Raw genomic sequence first — 19,838 nt, forward strand, 5'->3', positions numbered from 1 at the left:
CAATCGTGTGTGTACATATGAACCGTAGAGAAAAATCTTTTAAAAATTAGCCCCCCCAAAAAATTATAAAAACGCCCATAAAACCCTACTTCTACGTCACTATACACTAGACCGTTTTCCACTGAAGCGTCAGCCAACGGCTTTTTCGCGTTTCTCGATGGGTTCTACTTAATGGTTTTTATTGAATACGTCTTCTAAATGCGGCTTGAATCACCGATTTGTCACATCATTGTGTTTCTGAGATTTGTGAATATACTCAACGGGCAATTATCTACTGAGTGAAGTGTGACTTGATCTAGTGTTCAAGAAGTTAAGGACAGGTATTTTTGCGGCCTGTTCCTTTGGAGTCAGATTAAGGACTTATAAGGGATTTAGGCAGCCGTCGGTTCTCGTCTATAGAGCCAGCGCCCTCTTACTCCTAACTACAGACCTCGATTCGCTAAAGGCGCCAGGATTTAAAAAAAAGTGGTCCTTTAATTTTTTACCTGATAACCAACTATGTTTTTTGCACACAAGATTTGTTTTATAAGTAGCATCCATAGGTGCACCATCATTACAACTTGTGTCTAACTTTGGCAAACTATTTGTGTTCGCTATATGAGGTCTAAAAACATAATATGGTCGTCATTATGAGCTTGGTCCACTAATAACTGGAGATTTTAGCGCACCCCGGCGCCTTGTGAAAAACTCGCAAAAGTAATTTTGAATGACCTTTTTTTCACGGAAAAAATCTTCTATTTGAGCTCATTGGAATTTCCTTGTTTTTTTAAAAGTTAAGTTTAGTCCCATTTATGTTATGTACCCTCCATTGTTAACCATTTCATCAACCTTCGGAAAGCTGTCTATTAAAAAATTAATGTAAATTTTAGTTAATTTAAGTTTAACAACGAATGCTACTATTTGGCCCATGTTAAGCTGTCCTAAGACATGTCCAGAATGTTCATTATCATCCGGCTTCCTTGACTAAATTTTATATCTTTTATCCAAAGTTAAGTTCTCTATTAAAAGAGTACTGATGATAAAAATAAGAAGCCATAAAAGTATTTATCAGAGATAAGGCTAATTATGGAGAAATGGAAAATACTGCTGCTGTAAATTAAATACGAATTACAACGCTAGAAAGAGTCTATGCATAAACAGTTTAAGTTTAATAGCAGCCACTTTACCCGAAATCTATAATAACTCGCCCAATATTTGAAAGTTGGCATTTTTAGTCTCTTAGTCGAAACAAAGAATTTAAATTAATACCCTTTATTCCGAACGACTGGTAGGTAGATGACTTTTACAACATGAATATTGGGACACAAAAATTAGCATTCACATTCTTATACGAATAAATTGCGATTAAATAAAATTTATTTTGTATTGCTGTTTAATTGTAGTCTACTTGAAATGGCTTTTTGGGGGGCTATTTATTTAACTCTAAACGACTGGCAAGCAAATAAATGTAGAAAAAGCAATGTTTTTCGGTAATGATAAATTGTTGTACACCAGTTTATAAGGTTTAAAATTATCATTTAAAAAGTGACAATTTCCTTCTATTCAACATTAAACACTGTATTTTTAATTTTTCTCTTTGAAAAGTAAAATTTTATTGTGTGAGTGAATAGCAGATAAACTCAATAGCAGCGATTAATAAGAAGATGCTGTATGTGGTTGCCATACCTTTTAAAACTCGACGACATAAAAAACTAATTACACCGATTACATTGAGCTTCGCATAAGGGAAGAACATCAACATCGCTACAAGGAAGGTCGACCATCACAAATTCGCTGCCTGAATGTTCAAGTGCAACGCAGTTGCCTGATCCGTCCGGCTCGTTACTGCCAAAGAAAGTTGTTCCAGTGGAAGGAAAGCCATCAACCCAAACGAAGTCACCCACGATTGTTCTGCTTAAACCTATCCAATACTTCTTGGTTGTGTCAAGAAACATTACTAAACGGCTGAAATACAAGATAGTGCCAGTTAGAAAGTGCAAGGAAGAGTATGGGTGCATTTTTTTTAAGGTGGAACTAGTTTAAACGTATTTTATAGTAAATTGTTTCCATTGGGCATTTAAGTTAGTTCAACATTACAGGTTTAGTACTAATGCAGTTAAAATAGTAGGTCTTGTTATGTATAAAGTAGCCATAGTATATTAAAATTAAAATTGCTTTTCACATAAACAATGAAATATTATCGCGAAGTATTTTTTACAGGTTGTCTTTGTGAATGTAGATAGGCCAAGATGCGATTTCGGCCAAATTGATTTAACATTTTTGCGCCGAACGATACTTTGTAATTTTGGCGACTGTGAAAGAGGGTTTGAGGTTTTAACGTTTGAGGAGAGATTTAAATAAGGTAAACGTATCATCTTAACATTTTACGTCTGTGCTTAAAAAAACACGTCTTCTCCAAAATTAATAGCAGCAGGTTTCTAGAGCTTACTTTCGACGTTACTTTTTGAAGAAGCTATGAGTGTTTGCGAAATAATTAATAATTCAATGTAGAGCACATGTCGACAAAAATCACTAGTTTAACTCATATCAGCGTGATTTTCTTTTCAATACTTTTATATATAATCGGTTTGTTTAACAGGATTGTAATTTATAGCGTGGGCCTGTTTCTGCGAAGTATTAAGTAGAACCCCAATGTCAATTTCGTTCTTATCCAAACAGGTCCAGATATAGCACTAAAATAAACTGAAAAAAAGTGTTTGGTGTTCCGCATAACCCAGTTAGTGCATTTTTCTAAATTTTTGCTTGTTTCCTGCATAAGATGTGTTCCGCGGTTCAAAAAAAAAACACCCTGATTAAGTATCTCCCAAAAAGCGCGCGGGGAAAAAATCGCTTATTTGGTTTAACTAAATCATTCGGCCGAAATAGCATTTTGTAGAGTCCCAGTCCACACAACTAAACAGCGTCCTCATGCTGAAAACATTCGCAGACCATATACGATACATAGCTTGGTAGAAAATAAAAAAATGAAGTTTGAGATGGGGCACTTGGTGCAGCAATAAAAGGGTAGCAATCTATAAACCTGGCGATCGGTTCGTGAGCCAATCAGTTTTTTTGTTTTCATTTTATCACTGTTACCAAATAAGATTGTGGGCGCCAATAAAATGAGTTGCCCGCGATCCTGAGTTAGACCACTCTAAACAGAGTATCAGAATGTGTTACTAAAAAAGTTTTTCTCTAATGTTTAGGCTTTTTATCTTTGAATTTGATTTCTCGGGAATATTTCACAAATAAACCTTTGGGTGAAATTAAACCCGACACTACTTAAATCTAAGAAGGGCTGTTACTCGAAGACGTCGTCGCGGCATCTTATCCCAGCAGCCGCAAGGTCGCTACCTCCAAGTGCCGGACATGCCAAAGTTCTCGCATTCGACCAACTGACGCCAGTCGTTCCACGAGGGTAAAAGCTCAAACCGTGTTTACACGGATGACAACCTGAAGGCAATACATACGAGTTGTATTATAATACATTATGTATTAATTGTAAAAACATATGAATTTCTAAATACAAATAAATTGTATAAGATATGAACTAGATGGGGTATTTTTCAGAGCCTTATTTGTAAGGGTGATTTGTCAAAATAAATGGTTCATTATAATTAGGGTTATTTACCAGGTTGATTCTTGTAGTACTATATATATTACACTTTCGATCTGTCCACTCAATAAAGGTATAGCACTTATACGATGACACCACACTTATTTTACGATTTTTTTGATCGCTACCAAGAGGAACACTAAAAATATCTCTCAACATCCAAAGTAAAAATAATCCGTCTTACAAATAACGCAAAACATGATTTAATTACTCTTTTTTAATTGATTTCTTGTGTCGTACCTAGGCAAGAGAGGGAAGGAGGTACCCAAACGTTTGTTCCGGTGCAGGTTGTTGTGTCTGGTTGCCCTGCCACCACCGCCAGATCACACCTGCATTCTATTGTTAGGCTGCCTGTTGCACCACCAGGTGGGATTGTAACGGAGCCACCGAAGGTCATAGGTGCAATTTGGCAGACGGCAGCTATTAAAACATTAGTTGGAGTTAATAGCAAAATATCAGAACAGGGCTATCCGAAAATTGATGATTTTATTCCCAAAGATTGACGTTACTGAGCATAACGAAGTAATAGTATTTTTTTCACTTAATCTTTAGTCTTCCTGTTTTGAAAGTCTAAACCAGTGGTTCTCAACTTTTTAAAAAAAATTACGCAACGGTCCCCCAATTTTTTTTTAAATTGCTCACGATCCATTGAAAATATAAACAAATAAAGACAAAATAACACGTTGTTTTTAATGTGGTATCAATGGGACGGGTGCACTTGCTTCTTTGCTATTTACTCGGCTTTGTAACCTCTAACGAATCACGTTATTTAAGTAAAGCAATATAATCATATACAGTTTTAAAACCGTTACCGTACAGCTTACAGTGGCAACGCAGCAGCTGTAAAATAAACAACTATAATCAGCTTGTTTGGAAAAGTAAGTTGCCTGAAAATTTTAATGCACAGAAAAAATTATTCTTCAGGAGCGTCGTGTTGATATTTGTTAGGTGCTTCGCGGACCCCAGTTTGAGAACCACTGGTCTAAACAATAGGAAACAGTTCAGACAACGTATAGCGTTTTCAAAAATGTTCAGAATCTCCACAGCCCCATACATGAAAAGCCAAAGCCGCAAAAAACAGTATAGATTTTAAAATATATTTTAAGCAAACGAGCATTTTAACGGTAATACGTTTATATATACATATTACATTTTTAAATGAAATAGAAACATTGATTTTCATTTAGCAAACTATGATTTAAAACTAAGCGATTTATTTCTCTACTTTCTATTTTACACAGCTACTTTGAGATTGTGATGACTACTACCTTGCAAACTTAAATTCACTTGTCTTATTTATTATTTTCAGACATGTAATAAATAGCAAAATAGCTTTTGAAACAGTTTTTGCAGGTACGGCGCGTACAAATTAAACAGCATAACAATATTGCTGTTTAATTCGAAAAGCAGTCATTCTATTACAAATATTGCGATAAAATTTAGGGAGTCGAACCGTTGGACTTTTCCGGTTCAGGTTCGGTTCGGGTTCAAAAATTTTTTCGGAATTCGGTTCAGTTCCGGTTAGGGTTCAGAAGAATTTAAAAGTTCCGGTTCAGATACAATATAATTTGCGTTAAATCTCAAGATGTGGGTCGATAAATGTTGAGAATAATCTTTGAAAAGTCATCTAATCCAAGTTACGTGACTTATTAAAAAAAACAGTTACACATTATTGAAATATCTTAAAAATCAACGATTTTTCCACTCAATTTTCAAATTTTTTTCATAAAATTTGAACATGGCGTAACTTGACTCTGTAAAATAGAAGTTGTGACGTCATACAGGAGCGGACCGCTTAATTTTGAAAAGTATTTTTTTTAATATTCTTTATAAAACTGTGAGCTTACTTTTAAATTTTTGACAGGAATCAACACTAAAATATTTTATATGTATGTTGTTTATACAACAATATCCAACCCCATTTGGTAAAAACATAAAAAGTTGCTTTTAAACACGCACAAATATGATGGTTAGAAAACACTTAGCCACACTTACTGCACTGATGATGGCAAAAGAAATTGCCGAAACGTTTGCTAATAAAAGAATGAATCTTTTATCTATTATTTGGGCCACTCTCTTTCTACTGAAGATAATGAACAGATCCGTGTTAGTTCCAAAAGCATCTATATTGACAAATTGATTTAAAACTGGACTTGTCAATAATATATTAAAATTCTTCTAACTCTGATTGGACAACATTCTAATCATTCAAGCAGCCTAATGGGATACGAAACCCAATGAATTCAATTCAAAATTCAAAAAAATTCAATTCAAAATTCAAAAATTGTTTTTTCAAAAAAAAAAACAGGTATTTAGATCCCTATCAGCATTCAATAATAATTCATCTTGTATTTTATTTAATGCAAGACCAGTGGAGTGACTACTTCTAAATGCGTATTGGTGTTCATACAGAAATTTATATTTTTCAAGGTAGTTGTAGAGCCTAATTTGAATCATTTTTTTCAAATACCTTACTAAATGTGGAAAGTAGAGATATAGGCCTGTAATTTGTGCATTCATCCTTTGAGCCAGATTTATGAATTGGAATGATTTCAGCTATTTTCAGCTTATCTGGGTAAATTCCCTGTTGCAAACAGTTGTTAAATATGTCACTTAACGGTGGTGCAATAATTTCAACAGCCATTTCAATAAACTTTACTGGTATGTCATTGTATTGAGTTGCTTTTTTACATTCTATTGAACTTACAATTGCAGAAATTTCATTAGTGGTTACTGGAGCTAAATAGAAGGAATTTTGTGGAGTTATTATTACATTTATTTGACTGGGTTGCTGTGGTGAAGGTATCTTGTCAGCTAATTTCTTGCCTATTTCAGAAAAGAAATTATTGAATGTTTCAGCTATTTTTTGATGATCATAGGTTAAGGTATTAGTGGGAGATTTTATTTTGGAAATGTGATTGTACCTACACTTTATATTGATTATGTCCTTTATTATTTTCCATGTTTTGCCTGAGCTATTGTTATTTGATAGAAGGTTATGATAGTAGTTCCTTTTTGATGTAAGTATTACACGACTTAATGTATTTCGATAGCGTTTGCATTGATATGCTTCAAAAAACTCCTTGTTTCAATGCATCTTTGAAAACATTTTATGCTTTGTTTTGATCGATTTTATTATCCCATTGGTAATCCATGGCTTTCTAAACATCCTTCTTTCTTTTCTAGTTTTTTTCCGAATAGGGGCATATTTATTAACAACTGATTCAAGAGTTGTGCAAAAGATTACAAAGGCATTGTTTGGTGATCCAGTGGTTTGGCTGCTTGCAAGGGAAGTTTGGAGTGTGGACTCCAAATCATCTAGGAACATTTCTTCGTTAAAGTGTCTCATATCTCGAATATATTGCGCTATTTGTTTAGGATAGACATTTTTTATGGAGTGTGAAATGACAAATATAGGTGAATGGTCAGATATATCCGCAGTTGCAATACCAGAGGTAAAATTGGTTTGTGAAAGGGAACTATTTGTATAGATGTGGTCAAGTAAAGTTGCGCGATGCGGGGTGATTCTTGTGGGCTTGTTACGATCCAATTGAAAGACTATTTATGTTGCTCCAGTAGTTTTGGATGTTTTGCAAATTTGTTTTGTTCATCAGGTCTATATTAAAGTCACCACATATGAAAAAAGACCGATTTGACATGTTAAGTAAATCAAGCTTATTTAAAAATGTATCCTGAAAGTCACTAAAATTATATCCTGGATGTCTGTAGATCCTCAATAGTGTATACTTAGAACCTCAATAGTGTATACTTGTTGATTAAATTGAATATCAATCCACATGTTTTCACAGTTCGTCACATTTAATTGTAATTTTTGGTTGATATTGTACAGGTGTGGTTGCTTTATATAAATTCCTACACCACCACATTTTTGATCGGAGTTGATGTTTTTCATATCCCTCGAAAGTAATGTTACTGGAGATATGATTATCTGATAGATGAGTTTCGCTTAATGCAATTATATCAGGAGTTTTACCCCGACTGCTAACCATTGTGCATGAAGGTCATCATAATGCTTTTGTATACTTCTGATGTTTATGTGGATTAAGAAAAAGTCACTAGTATTAATATTGTTTACAAGATTTGAGAATTTTGCTACGTCATAATAGTTACACTCACAAGCAAGTCAGATATATCATCCATAGCTTAATTCACAAAATACATACATTTATGCAATAATACCACTTTTACTTATTGTTTATTTTGCTTTTTGTATATTAAGGATTGAACAAATCTTCTTCTGTTGGCTTTTGTTAGGCTTTCGTTAATGAATAGCTTGGCATCATCCGATTTAGTCATATTTTCTGTTTTTAATAGACGGCGTTTTTGATAGACTTCTTCAACAGTTGTTCTTTTTGTAAATTTGGCAATAATAGTTGGCCTATCATTTTTTACTGCTTGAGGTAGTCGATGTGAAATATATATGTCGTTTCTGTTGATTTTGACTCCAATTTTATTACATACAGCTATTACAAGATCATCAGTCCTTTCATCTGCAGTTTGAAGCAGGCCTTTAAATTCTAAGCAATCTCTTCTAGAGTACTGTTGCAAGTCATTTAAATTATCTTCTGTGTTTCAGAAAGCTTTGTATCATTTGTTTTTTGATATGTTTGTACTTCTTTTAATAAAGTGTCTAGTTTCTTGTTTCTTGTGCTTCAATCAATCTTGCTCTGTGCATTTCTTAGGCTGTGAGCCATCACAGTATTAAAATTATCTTAATTCGAATGAATACAAGATCGAGAGAAATACGACTTATTCAAATAGAATCCGATAGGCAATTATTTCGCAGATATATACAACAAACACTAATATGATGTTATCATAACGAGATGTTTTAAAACGTAACCTAAAAACACTTTTTTTCGATGTAGTGCACAGATATCCTGAACACTTATTTTAAATGTGGCGTGTAAAAAAGGGACATGGATGGATTTTCACCGATTTACAATACCGGCAAAAATTATTTTACCGAAACGCCTGTACGGATCGTTGTGGCTATAAGAGAGTCTCATCCATGCAGGTTTTTAAAACCTTGAAATAGCGTTGCACTCAGTGTCTGAGAAACGCTGCCCTAGGGCCTAGGCAAGCATTAAGTTGCTGTTGCAAAACACTGGTTGCGTCCGATCGCCTGTAGCTATGGCAGACAAGTCCTGTTTATTTTGTGATGTTTTTATAAGTTTTACGTTTCAAACCTCTTAAAAGTGGCTGTAAAGCAGCCGTTTGTGAAAAATGGTTAACCTATTCGGCATTAGCGAAGCCTAAAACCTGTTTCGCCGCCAACAATTCACAAAGCCCTACTTTTTTGAAATAACAATCGTTGCGGGTATTACGGTGAACTTAAAACCTTGTGCAGAGTTTGCGTTTAGACACTCGCTATTGTGGACTTTTACTTTGTTTTTACAAGTCTGTCGCGCCTCAATTACTAAGGTTTTGCAATGCAGCGTTTTGCGGTTTGGTTTACTAGAACCTATTCAGAAAATTACCTGTTTCGCAAAGAGGTCCAGTAAATCCTGGTTGACACGAGCATGAAAAGCTTCCAGGGTTGTTTAAACATTGGGCTCCGTTTAGACAAGGACCCGAATCACATTCGTTTATATCTGAAAAGCGAATGACAAATGATAATAATTTGTAATATTAATTAAGACTAGAATTAGATTTACTACGTACGCGAAAACTATAAATTGCACTAAAATCTGATCTCGAGTAGAACGAATTGTAGACAAGTGGCAAAGATAACTGCCCTCAGCCTTATCTTTTCACAAGTCGTCTACATAGCTGTAGACCTTCAGCAATAATAAGTAAAATAATCTCTATTCACAATTTGAATTAAAACTAAATTGTCAGTAATATGTTGAAATTCGTCAAAAACCTAAAATTCAATAAGAAACATAAAATTTGAAAACTAGATGAAAATAAAGCTAAAGAACCCTAGCTATTAAACAATGGAATTGTTTTCCGAGGAATGCTAGCTCAAACGCAAGAAGATTTATATATTGAGGAAAGGTTAGGCTAAATCTCATTACATTACAGTTTAGTGTGAACATTGAGACTCCATCCTACAATACCATGTGAGGCTTAACCTTGCGATAAACAGCACTTTACCTGTGCAGTCACCGTTGAACCCCTGTCCTTGATAACCCTGGGAACATGGGCAAGTGTGAGATCCGACATTATTCATACAATCAGTATTCATTCCGCAAAAGTTGGTCGCTCCTTGGTCGCTGCACTCGTCAATATCTGCATTAAATCTTGTAGTGATGAGACGACAAATTACATGTCCATTTTACTCATGTTGGGTTTTTATTTTCGTGAGGCCATGTTGCAAGACCGATTGGCAATAATATCGCACTTACATACAAGATTTAGCTGTGTTTTTTGACCAAGTCTGTCGCGCCCTAATTACTAAGAACTTTTGACTCAAACATTTGGCGATTTACTTCTCTCCTTTGGACTCCAGCCATAAGGCCAAAATAAGAACAACATAAACGTTGGAATAAAACACATTTCTTATTATTGTGTGTTCCCCTCCTTTCTGCTTTACACCGCTACTTTGTGATTAATGACTAACTTGCAATCTGTAATTCACAAGTCTTATTTGTGATGACCTTAACGAACTTTATTTAAAATTTCCAGACTTGCAATAGCAAAATAGCTTTTGAAACGGCAACTAAAAGACAGCAACCTTAACTTTACAACGTACAACAACTTGTTTTAAGGTGCACAACAATTGTTTACAATTTGCGGTTTAGTAGCCATTCAATTACACATATTGCAATTAAAATCGTTAGTTGAACACTACATTCAAATTGCTGCTAAAATTCACAGGATGCTGTTCCATTCACCATACTTTGCTGTTTATTTCGCAAATTAGTCTTCCATTCTAAGTACACTATTGCCATTACAATTGTCAATTATAGACCAGTGCTCCGCAACCGGAGTGCCGCGACGTTCCCAGAGGTGTACTACGTTTAGGATTCTTTTTAACAATCAGTCTAATTAAAGCGACAAATGGATATCTTATCAATGGCAAGTATTTTGAACTTGGTATGTTACGAATTTGTCAGCAAGTATAACTTACCGCTTTAACAGTCAGTATTGTGAATAAATTAACGTCTATCGCGGACGTCTTATTATCCTGTTCACTGACAGACATCAGATCATTTCTTTGTTGTGAGCCCTTTATAGTTTCAGAGCGCGCATTTGCTATTAGTTACTAATAAAATTATGAGGGACGAGAAAAAAATGCATTGTTTCAATGATAAAACACAGAAGCGCTAAATCGATTTCCCAAGTACTGTTACAATTTGATGGTGATTACTGACAAGTAAGAATTTGTACTGATTTAACAAAAACGCCCTGGATTTTTGAAAGTCCGGTGCTCATTAATATTATTAGGAATTGGCAGTTTGCGATTAGATAAGTAGTCTTGGCAGCTGTTTAAAGAACTAAATTCAGCAAGAAGTACAAAGCGCCAATTTCAGGTTTCATTTTTCTAACGCTATTTATAGTAAAGCCCCCTGTTCTCTTATTACGGTAGTTGTTGCAACGGGGTATAACTTTCAAAACTTTGGCCGGCTTTAGAAATTTTACAATGCTTCAAAATCGCAAAAACAGAAGATAAAGGAATGCAATACGTTAAATTTATTTCATTACAAAAATCGCTTCTTTTCCCTTTGCTGCCTAGCATTTTTGCCGAAGTTGTCTATTGTCTAAGAAATAAATTTTGTTGGTGTGCCGCAAGTAAAAAAGGTTGCGGAGCACTGAACTCGACGTTTCATTCGAAATGTTGCTGTTTGATTCACACAGCAGCCATTCGTTCACTATGCGTTTCATTTGACACGTCAAAGTCCTAAATACGCTATGCCATTGTCCCAGTTGCTCTTGAATTCAACATGTTGTGAATAACGCAAAGATGTCATTCCACGTTATATGCTGTTTGATCTATACGCGCGGTATCCGCAATTTTAAAACAATTGTGGCTTTGTCGTATTAAAATCAACTGTTGTACGTAACGCCAACACGGTAGTGTCTTATTAGTTGCCATTTTTAAAGCTATGCTTCTATTACATGTCTGAAAGTTGTAAATCAATTTTGTTTACGTAATCACAAATAAGATATGTAAACTACAAAGTAGACAAATGGATTGCAAAGTAATCATTATAATGACAAAGTATAGCTGTACAAAATAGAAAATGGAGAAGTAAATCGCCAAGTGTTTGAATAATAATTTGCTAAATAAAAAGCAATGTTGCTATTTCATTTCAAAAATTGTTATGTGAATGAAGGGTAAAATACGCCTTTACATAACAAATACTTTTCGTTAAAATCTCTAAATTGTTATTTTGCGGCTTTGGCAGTAATTGCGTTTAGACACTCGCCATTGTGGACTTTTGCTGTGTTTTGACAAGTCTGTCGCGCCTCAATTACTAAGGTTTCGCAATGCATCGTTTTGCGGTTTGGTTTACTAGAACCTATTCAGAAAATTACCTGTGTTGCAAAGAGGTCCAGTAAATCCTGGTTGACACGAGCACGAAAAGCTTCCAGGGTTGTTGAAACATTGGGCTCCGTTTAGACAAGGACCCGAATCACATTCGTTTATGTCTGAAAAGCGAATGACGAACGATAATAATTTTTAATATTAATTAAGACTAAAATTAGAATTACTACGAACGTGAAAACTATAAATTGCACTAAAATCTGATCTCGAGTAGAACGAATTGTAGACAAGTGGCAAAGATAACTGCCCTCAGCCTTATCTTTTCATAACTCGCCTTCATAGCTGTAGACCTTCAGCAATAACAAGTAAAATAATCTCTATTCACAATTTGAATTAAAACTAAATTACCAGTAATATGTTGAAATTCGTCAAAAACCTAAAATTAAATAAGAAACATAAAATTTGAAAACTAGATGAAAATAAAGCTAAAGCACCCTAGCTATTAAACAATGGAATTGTTTTCCGAGGAATGCTAGCTCAAACGCAAGAAGATTTATATATTGAGGAAAGGTTAGGCTAAATCTCATTACATTACAGTTTAGTGTGAACATTAAGAGTCCATCCTACAATACCATGTGAGGCTTAACCTTGCGATAAACAGCACTTTACCTGTGCAGTCACCGTTGAACCCCTGTCCTTGATAACCCTGGGAACATGGGCAAGTGTGAGATCCGACATTATTCATACAATCAGTATTCATTCCGCAAAAGTTGGTCGCTCCTTGGTCGCTGCACTCATTAATATCTGCATTAAATCTTGTAGTGATGAAACGACAAATTACATGTTCTTTTTACTGAAGTTGGGTTTTAATTTCCGGACAAGACTTATAGTTTTGACCGTCAAGCTAATTTTCGTGAGGCCAAGTTGCAAAACCGATTGGCAATAATAGATACAACAAGCTTTAGCTGTGTTTTTTGACCAAGCTGTCGCGCCTTAATTACTAAGATTTAGCAATTACTTTGCTACAAGCCACAAAAATAGTCCAATAGTTTATCATTTCAAACGTTTGCGGATTGCTTTGTTTAAATCTCTACAACTCGAACATGAGCATTGAGCATACATAGAGAATTACCTGTGTCGCAAATAGTTCCAGTAAATCCTGGTTGACACGAGCAGGAAAAGCTTCCAGGGTTGTCTGAACATTGGGCTCCATTTTGACAAGGACTTGAATCACATTCGTTTACGTCTGAAAAACGTTTGACGAATGATAATATTTTTTTGTTAATTAAGGCCAGAATTAGATTCACTGCATACGCGAAAACTGCACTAAAATCTGATCTAGAGTAGAATAATTGCAGGGTAAAAGGCAAAAATTACTGCCCTGTCTTTTCACAACTCGCCTACATAGCTGTAGAATTTTCACAATAACATATGATAAGCCAAAGCCGCAAAAATAGCAGTTTATAGATTTTTAAATATCTATTAAGCAAAGGCGCATTTTAACGGTATAACGTTGATTAACATATCATATTTTTAAATGAAATAGCAACATTGTTTTTTATTTAGAAACTTTTGATTCAAACATTTGGCGATTTACTTCTCTCCTTTGGACTCCAGCCATAAGACCAAAATAAGAACAACATAAACGTTGAAATAAAACACATTTCGGAATAAGACCAAAATAGCATTAATACCTACTAGTCGTAATACGAAACAAATCGGATTAAGACCTAAACCCTTTGGAACAACACCTAAATGGCCAGAATCAGGCCTATACAATATTTTACCTAACCCCAAACCCCACCCACCCCTAAGTGCCTCACTAAATCCTCTAATAATTTCAACCCCAACCCATTTTCTAACCCACTCATTACCCACCAATAACCCCAAACAGCCTGAAAAATCCGGTTCTTAAACAGCGGCGCCCTAACGTTGCCGGTCAAACTAGGCCGCCCAAACGTCGACACCAAAAAAGCCGATGCCATAACCATGGCCCCCATCATCCCATTTCCTCCCTACAGTTTCAGGCGTTATATGTGATTTTTAGGCCTCATTCCGATCAATTTAAAACTTATTCAGACAGGTTTATGTCTGAATATTCTGTCGCGGATATTACGGCGTATTTGGCTTCATTATGTCTTTGGTTTTAATACTATGGTTTTATAGATTTTTCTGATTTAGGTATTATTGTATTTTAGTTATTATTGTGTGTTCCCCCTCCTTTCTGCTTTACACCGCTACTTTGTGATTAATGACTAACTTGCAATCTGTAATTCACAAGTCTTATTTGTGATGACCTTAACGAACTTTATTTAAAATTTCCAGACTTGCAATAGCAAAATAGCTTTTGAAACGGCAACTAAAAGACAGCAACCTTAACTTTACAACGTACAACAACTTGTTTTAAGGTGCACAACAATTGTTTACAATTTGCAGATATGGGCGCGTACAAATCAAACAGCATAAATATATTGCTGTTTAATTCGAATAGTATCGTTAGTTGAACACTACATTCAAATGGTTGCTAAAATTCACAGGATGCTGTTCCATTCACTACTTTGCTGTTTATTTCGCAAATTAGTCTTCCATTCTAAGTACACTATTGCCATTACAGTTGTTGCCTAGACCAGTGCTCCGCAACCGGAGTGCCGCGACATTCCCAGAGGTGTACTACGTTGAGGATACTTTTTAACAATCAATCTAATTAAAGCGAAAAATGGATATCTTATCAATGGCAAGTATTTTGAACTTGGTATGTTACGAATTTGTCAGCAAGTATAACTTACCGCTTTAACATTCAGTATTGTGAATAAATTAACGTGTATCGCGGACGCCTTATTATCCTGTTCACTGACAGACATCAGCACTTAGATCATTTCTTTGTTGTGAGCCCTTTATAGTTTCAGAGTGCGCATTTGCTATTAGTTAGTAATAAAACTAGACGGGGTGCGGTTGTTGTATATTTTGTCAGGGGGTATATTTTCAGGGCTTAGTGTTTATTTTCAATTTTTACTTTATTTTAATTTTTTTTTTTTTTAATTTTTTTTTAATATTTGTATTGTGTACTTTATATTATATATTTTGTGTTTCATTTTCCTTACCTTGTTTCTGCAAGCAAAAACAGATATGGGCCGAAAACTTCCCCACTTAACTTATGCCTTTGATGCGTAAGGGGTTCAAATATGGCGTAGATTTTGGGGAATGATCGAAACATATATTTGATAAATAGAATTTACGTAGATAATGCGTATGGCCATTTTATTACATTTTGACCAGCTTACGTGTTTGAAAATCAAATATTACCATTCTCTTAAAGACTAAAAATGGTTTAACGCCTATGGTTTGCTATACTTTTGCAAACTTTTACTCGGTAATTTTTTACCCTGGCTTGGTCAGAGCAATCACTGTTAAAACAGGCTTTAAATCTGTAGTTTCAAACAATATGAAAAACACTATTATGTGCTCAATACGCAAACTATTAAATCGAAAGTTTTGCTAGATGTTTAGGCCTGATGTTGGAATGCTGGTTGGAACAAGATGCACAACAGGTGCTAACAGAGAGGCGTAGACTGCCTTAAAATTTCGCATTTAAATTTGCGGCGGTAAATACACCCTATTGACACTTGATTATTAGGCGAAGCTTATCGCGAAGTTATTGGTCGCCCGAAGAAAAGCTAACGCCGCATTGAAAGCAAGCATTATAAATGAGTCGCCGATATTCTGCTTTGAACACCTCTACTCGCAATGCTTCCAGTTCACGGCCTTAACTCGACAATACGATGAAATACGATTTGGAGAATATTTGAAAAAATCGTATTTGGAGAATATTTGCTATTTGCACCTGTATAGTATGTTACTCCAATCCAACATATCAACACACAATTTTAAGTTGCGTAGGCCTGGTGTTGATATGTTGGATTAGAGTTGCCATCAGATTTCGCATTTAAATTTGCAGCGATAAAATAAGTTGTTTCTTAAGAGCATTAAGTAATTTTACTAAAGAGAAGCCTTTTTTTAAAATGCAAGTCGCGCGAGCCCAGTTTTGGACGTGCCACTTCGCACAATGAAAGTCTCACGCGCGGGACAATAAAGCGCAGCAGGCGGTCAGTCGCTTCGTCACTTCACAAGCTGGACAAAGCAAGCGAATATGAACGAATTCTGTATAAAAGTTTTTCTGCTGCCAGATGGCAGTCGTTAGCTACAAAGAGCTAAAACGCAATATTTCAGGTTTTTTCCCCCCAAGCAAAGGCCCCTGGGGCTGCAGTCTCATAACCTTCTACAAAGCACCTACATATCACTCTACGCCATGTCTGAAAATTTGAAGGTTCTACGATGTCTACTTTTCTATAAAGCTTCGGACAAAAATCGGTCTGAAACATACCATAGGAAACCATAGGAAACCAAAAAAGAACTAGACGGAGGTGCGGTTGTTGTATATTTGTCATAGAGTATATTTGCAGGGCTTGGTGTTTTTTTGTTTTTTTTTAATTTAAAATTTTTTTTTTAACTTTTTTTCCACACACATACACACATTTCACAAACTTTCTCTTTTATTATGTAGATATTTTATATTTTTCCTTAACTTGTTTCTGCAAGCAAAAACAGATATGGGCCGAAAACCTCTCCACTTAACTTCTGGCTTTGATGCGAAAGGGTTCAAATATGGCGTCGTAGTATTTGGGAAATGATCGAAACATTAGAATTTACGTAGATAATGCGTACAAGCATGTTATTACACTTTGTCCAGCTAACTTGTTTAAAAACCATTATCATTCTCTTAAAATGATTTAACGTCCTTGGTTTGCTATACTTTCGCCAACTTTTACTGGGTAAATTTTTGCCATGGCTTGGTCCGAGCAAGCACAGTTATAACAGACTTTAAATCTGTAGTTTCGAGCAATGTGCAAAACAAGTTTATGTGCCTAATAAACCACCTTTTAAATTGAAAGTTTTGCCAATTGAAATCCAATAAACGCAGTGTTCTTAGATTTATTTTGATTGGAGTAACATGCGCAGCAGGTGCATATAGAGAGGGGAACACTGCAACCAGATTTCGCATTTAAAATATGCTGCTTTGTAAGAGTAGTAGGTTATTTTACTAAGTGAAACCTTTTCTTAAATGCAAGTCGCGCGCGCCCAGTTTTACCAACGCAGCCACTTAGTCCCTTCGCGAGTTGAACCAACGATGCGATATAAACAAATTCTGTATCGAGTTTTTCTGCCGCTAGGTAGGAGTAGATAGCTACAAAGAGCTAAAACGATGACGTCACAATATTTTAGGTTTTTGGCCCCCCAGTCAGAGGCCCCTAGGGGTACAGTCATAAACCTCGACATCGCACCTCCATGCCACTTTACGCTATGTCTGAAAATTTGAAAGTTCTACCATGTCTACTTTTTCTGCAAAGCTTCGGACAAAAATCGGTCTGAAACATTTTCGGCCCATATAATAATTATGAGGGATGAGAGACAAAACGTATTGTTTCAATGATAAAACACAGAAGCGCTAAATCGATTTCCCAAGTACTGCTACAATTTGATGGTGATTACTGACAAGTAAGAATTTGTACTGATTTAACAAAAACGCCCTGGATTTTTGAAAGTCCGGTGCTCATTAATGTTATTATGAATTGGCAGTTTGCGATTAGATAAGTAGTCTTGGCAGCTGTTTAAAAAAAAAAACTCAACAAGAAGTACAAAGCGCCAATTTCAGGTTTCATTTTTTGAACGCTATGTATAGTAAAGCCCCCTGTTCTCTTATTACGGTAGTTGTTGCAACGGGGTATAACTTTCAAAACTTTGGTCGGCTTCAGAAATTTTAGAATGTTTCAAAATCGCAAAAACAGAAGATAAAGGAATGCAATACGTTAAATTCGTTTCATTACAAAAATCGTTTCTTTTCCCTTTGCTGCCTAGCATTTTTGCCGAAGTTGTCTATTGTCTAAGAAATAAATTTTGTAGGTGTGCCGCCGAATTGTTTTAGCCCTGTTGGTGTGCCGCAAGTAAAAAAGGTTGCGGAGCACTGAACTCGACGTTTCATTCGAAATGTTGCTGTTTGATTCACACAGCAGCCATTCGTTCACTATGCGTTTCATTTGACACGTCAAAGTCCTAAATACGCTATGCCATTGTCCCAGTTGCTCTTGAATTCAACATGTTGTGAATAACGCAAAGATGTCATTCCACGTTATATGCTGTTTGATCTGTACGCGCGGTATCCGCAATTTTAAAACAATTGTGGCTTTGTCGTGTTAAAATCAACTGTTGCACGTAACGCCAACGGTAGTGTCTTATTAGTTGCCATTTTTAAAGCTATGCTTCTATTACATGTCTGAAAGTTGTAAATCAATTTTGTTTACGTAACCACAAATAAGATATGTAAACTACAAAGTAGACAAATGGATTTCAAAGTAATAATTATAATGATAAAGTATAGCTGTATAAAATAGAAAATGGAGAAGTAAATCGCCAAGTGTTTGAATAATAATTTGCTAAATAAAAAGCAATGTTGCTATTTCATTTCAAAAATTGTTATGTGAATGAAGGGTAAAATACGCCTTTACATAACAAATACTTTTCGTTAAAATCTCTAAATTGTTATTTTGCGGCTTTGGCTTTCCATAATAACAAGTAATTGCGTTTAGACCCTCGTCATTGTGGACTTTTGCTGTGTTTTGACAAGTCTGTCGCGCCTCAATTACTAAGGTTTCGCAATGCATCGTTTTGCGGTTTGGTTTACTAGAACCTATTCAGAAAATTACCTGTGTTGCAAAGAGGTCCAGTAAATCCTGGTTGACACGAGCACGAAAAGCTTCCAGGGTTGTTGAAACATTGGGCTCCGTTTAGACAAGGACCCGAATCACATTCGTTTATGTCTGAAAAGCGAATGACGAACGATAATAATTTTTAATATTAATTAAGACTAGAATTAGAATTACTACGAACGTGAAAACTATAAATTGCACTAAAATCTGATCTCGAGTAGAACGAATTGTAGACAAGTGGCAAAGATAACTGCCCTCAGCCTTATCTTTTCATAACTCGCCTTCATAGCTGTTGGCCTTCAGCAATAACAAGTAAAATAATCTCTATTCACAATTTGAATTAAAACTAAATTACCAGTAATATGTTGAAATTCGTCAAAAACCTAAAATTAAATAAGAAACATAAAATTTGAAAACTAGATGAAAATAAAGCTAAAGCACCCTAGCTATTAAACAATGGAATTGTTTTCCGAGGAATGCTAGCTCAAACGCAAGAAGATTTATATATTGAGGAAAGGTTAGGCTAAATCTCATTACATTACAGTTTAGTGTGAACATTAAGAGTCCATCCTACAATACCATGTGAGGCTTAACCTTGCGATAAACAGCACTTTACCTGTGCAGTCACCGTTGAACCCCTGTCCTTGATAACCCTGGGAACATGGGCAAGTGTGAGATCCGACATTATTCATACAATCAGTATTCATTCCGCAAAAGTTGGTCGCTCCTTGGTCGCTGCACTCATTAATATCTGCATTAAATCTTGTAGTGATGAAACGACAAATTACATGTTCTTTTTACTGAAGTTGGGTTTTAATTTCCGGACAAGACTTATAGTTTTGACCGTCAAGCTAATTTTCGTGAGGCCAAGTTGCAAAACCGATTGGCAATAATAGATACAACAAGCTTTAGCTGTGTTTTTTGACCAAGCTGTAGCGCCTTAATTACTAAGATTTAGCAATTAATTTGCTACAAGCCACAAAAATAGTCCAATAGTTTATCATTTCAAACGTTTGCGGATTGCTTT

The 19,838-nt window shown here is 35.4% G+C and overlaps 1 protein-coding gene across 1 annotated transcript; it reads right to left on the reverse strand.

The window, feature by feature from the left end:
* Window positions 1–1,216: 1,216 nt before the first annotated feature.
* On the reverse strand, window positions 1,217–19,496 carry LOC146146278 (uncharacterized). The gene is made up of 11 exons (XM_083390701.1): window positions 19,428–19,496; window positions 19,167–19,194; window positions 18,809–18,922; window positions 13,183–13,296; window positions 12,720–12,854; window positions 12,101–12,214; window positions 9,716–9,850; window positions 9,097–9,210; window positions 3,836–4,015; window positions 3,285–3,432; window positions 1,217–1,944 (listed from the first exon to the last, which is right to left on the reverse strand). The coding sequence occupies exons 1-11, from the start codon at window positions 19,494–19,496 to the stop codon at window positions 1,692–1,694; spliced, it is 1,404 nt and encodes a 467-aa protein (XP_083246827.1). The 3' UTR covers window positions 1,217–1,691.
* Window positions 19,497–19,838: the final 342 nt, after the last annotated feature.

The sequence above is a fragment of the Ascidiella aspersa genome, chromosome 5 (genome assembly GCF_963924565.1).
Source record: "Ascidiella aspersa chromosome 5, kaAscAspe10.2, whole genome shotgun sequence".
Classification (NCBI taxonomy): domain Eukaryota; kingdom Metazoa; phylum Chordata; class Ascidiacea; order Phlebobranchia; family Ascidiidae; genus Ascidiella; species Ascidiella aspersa.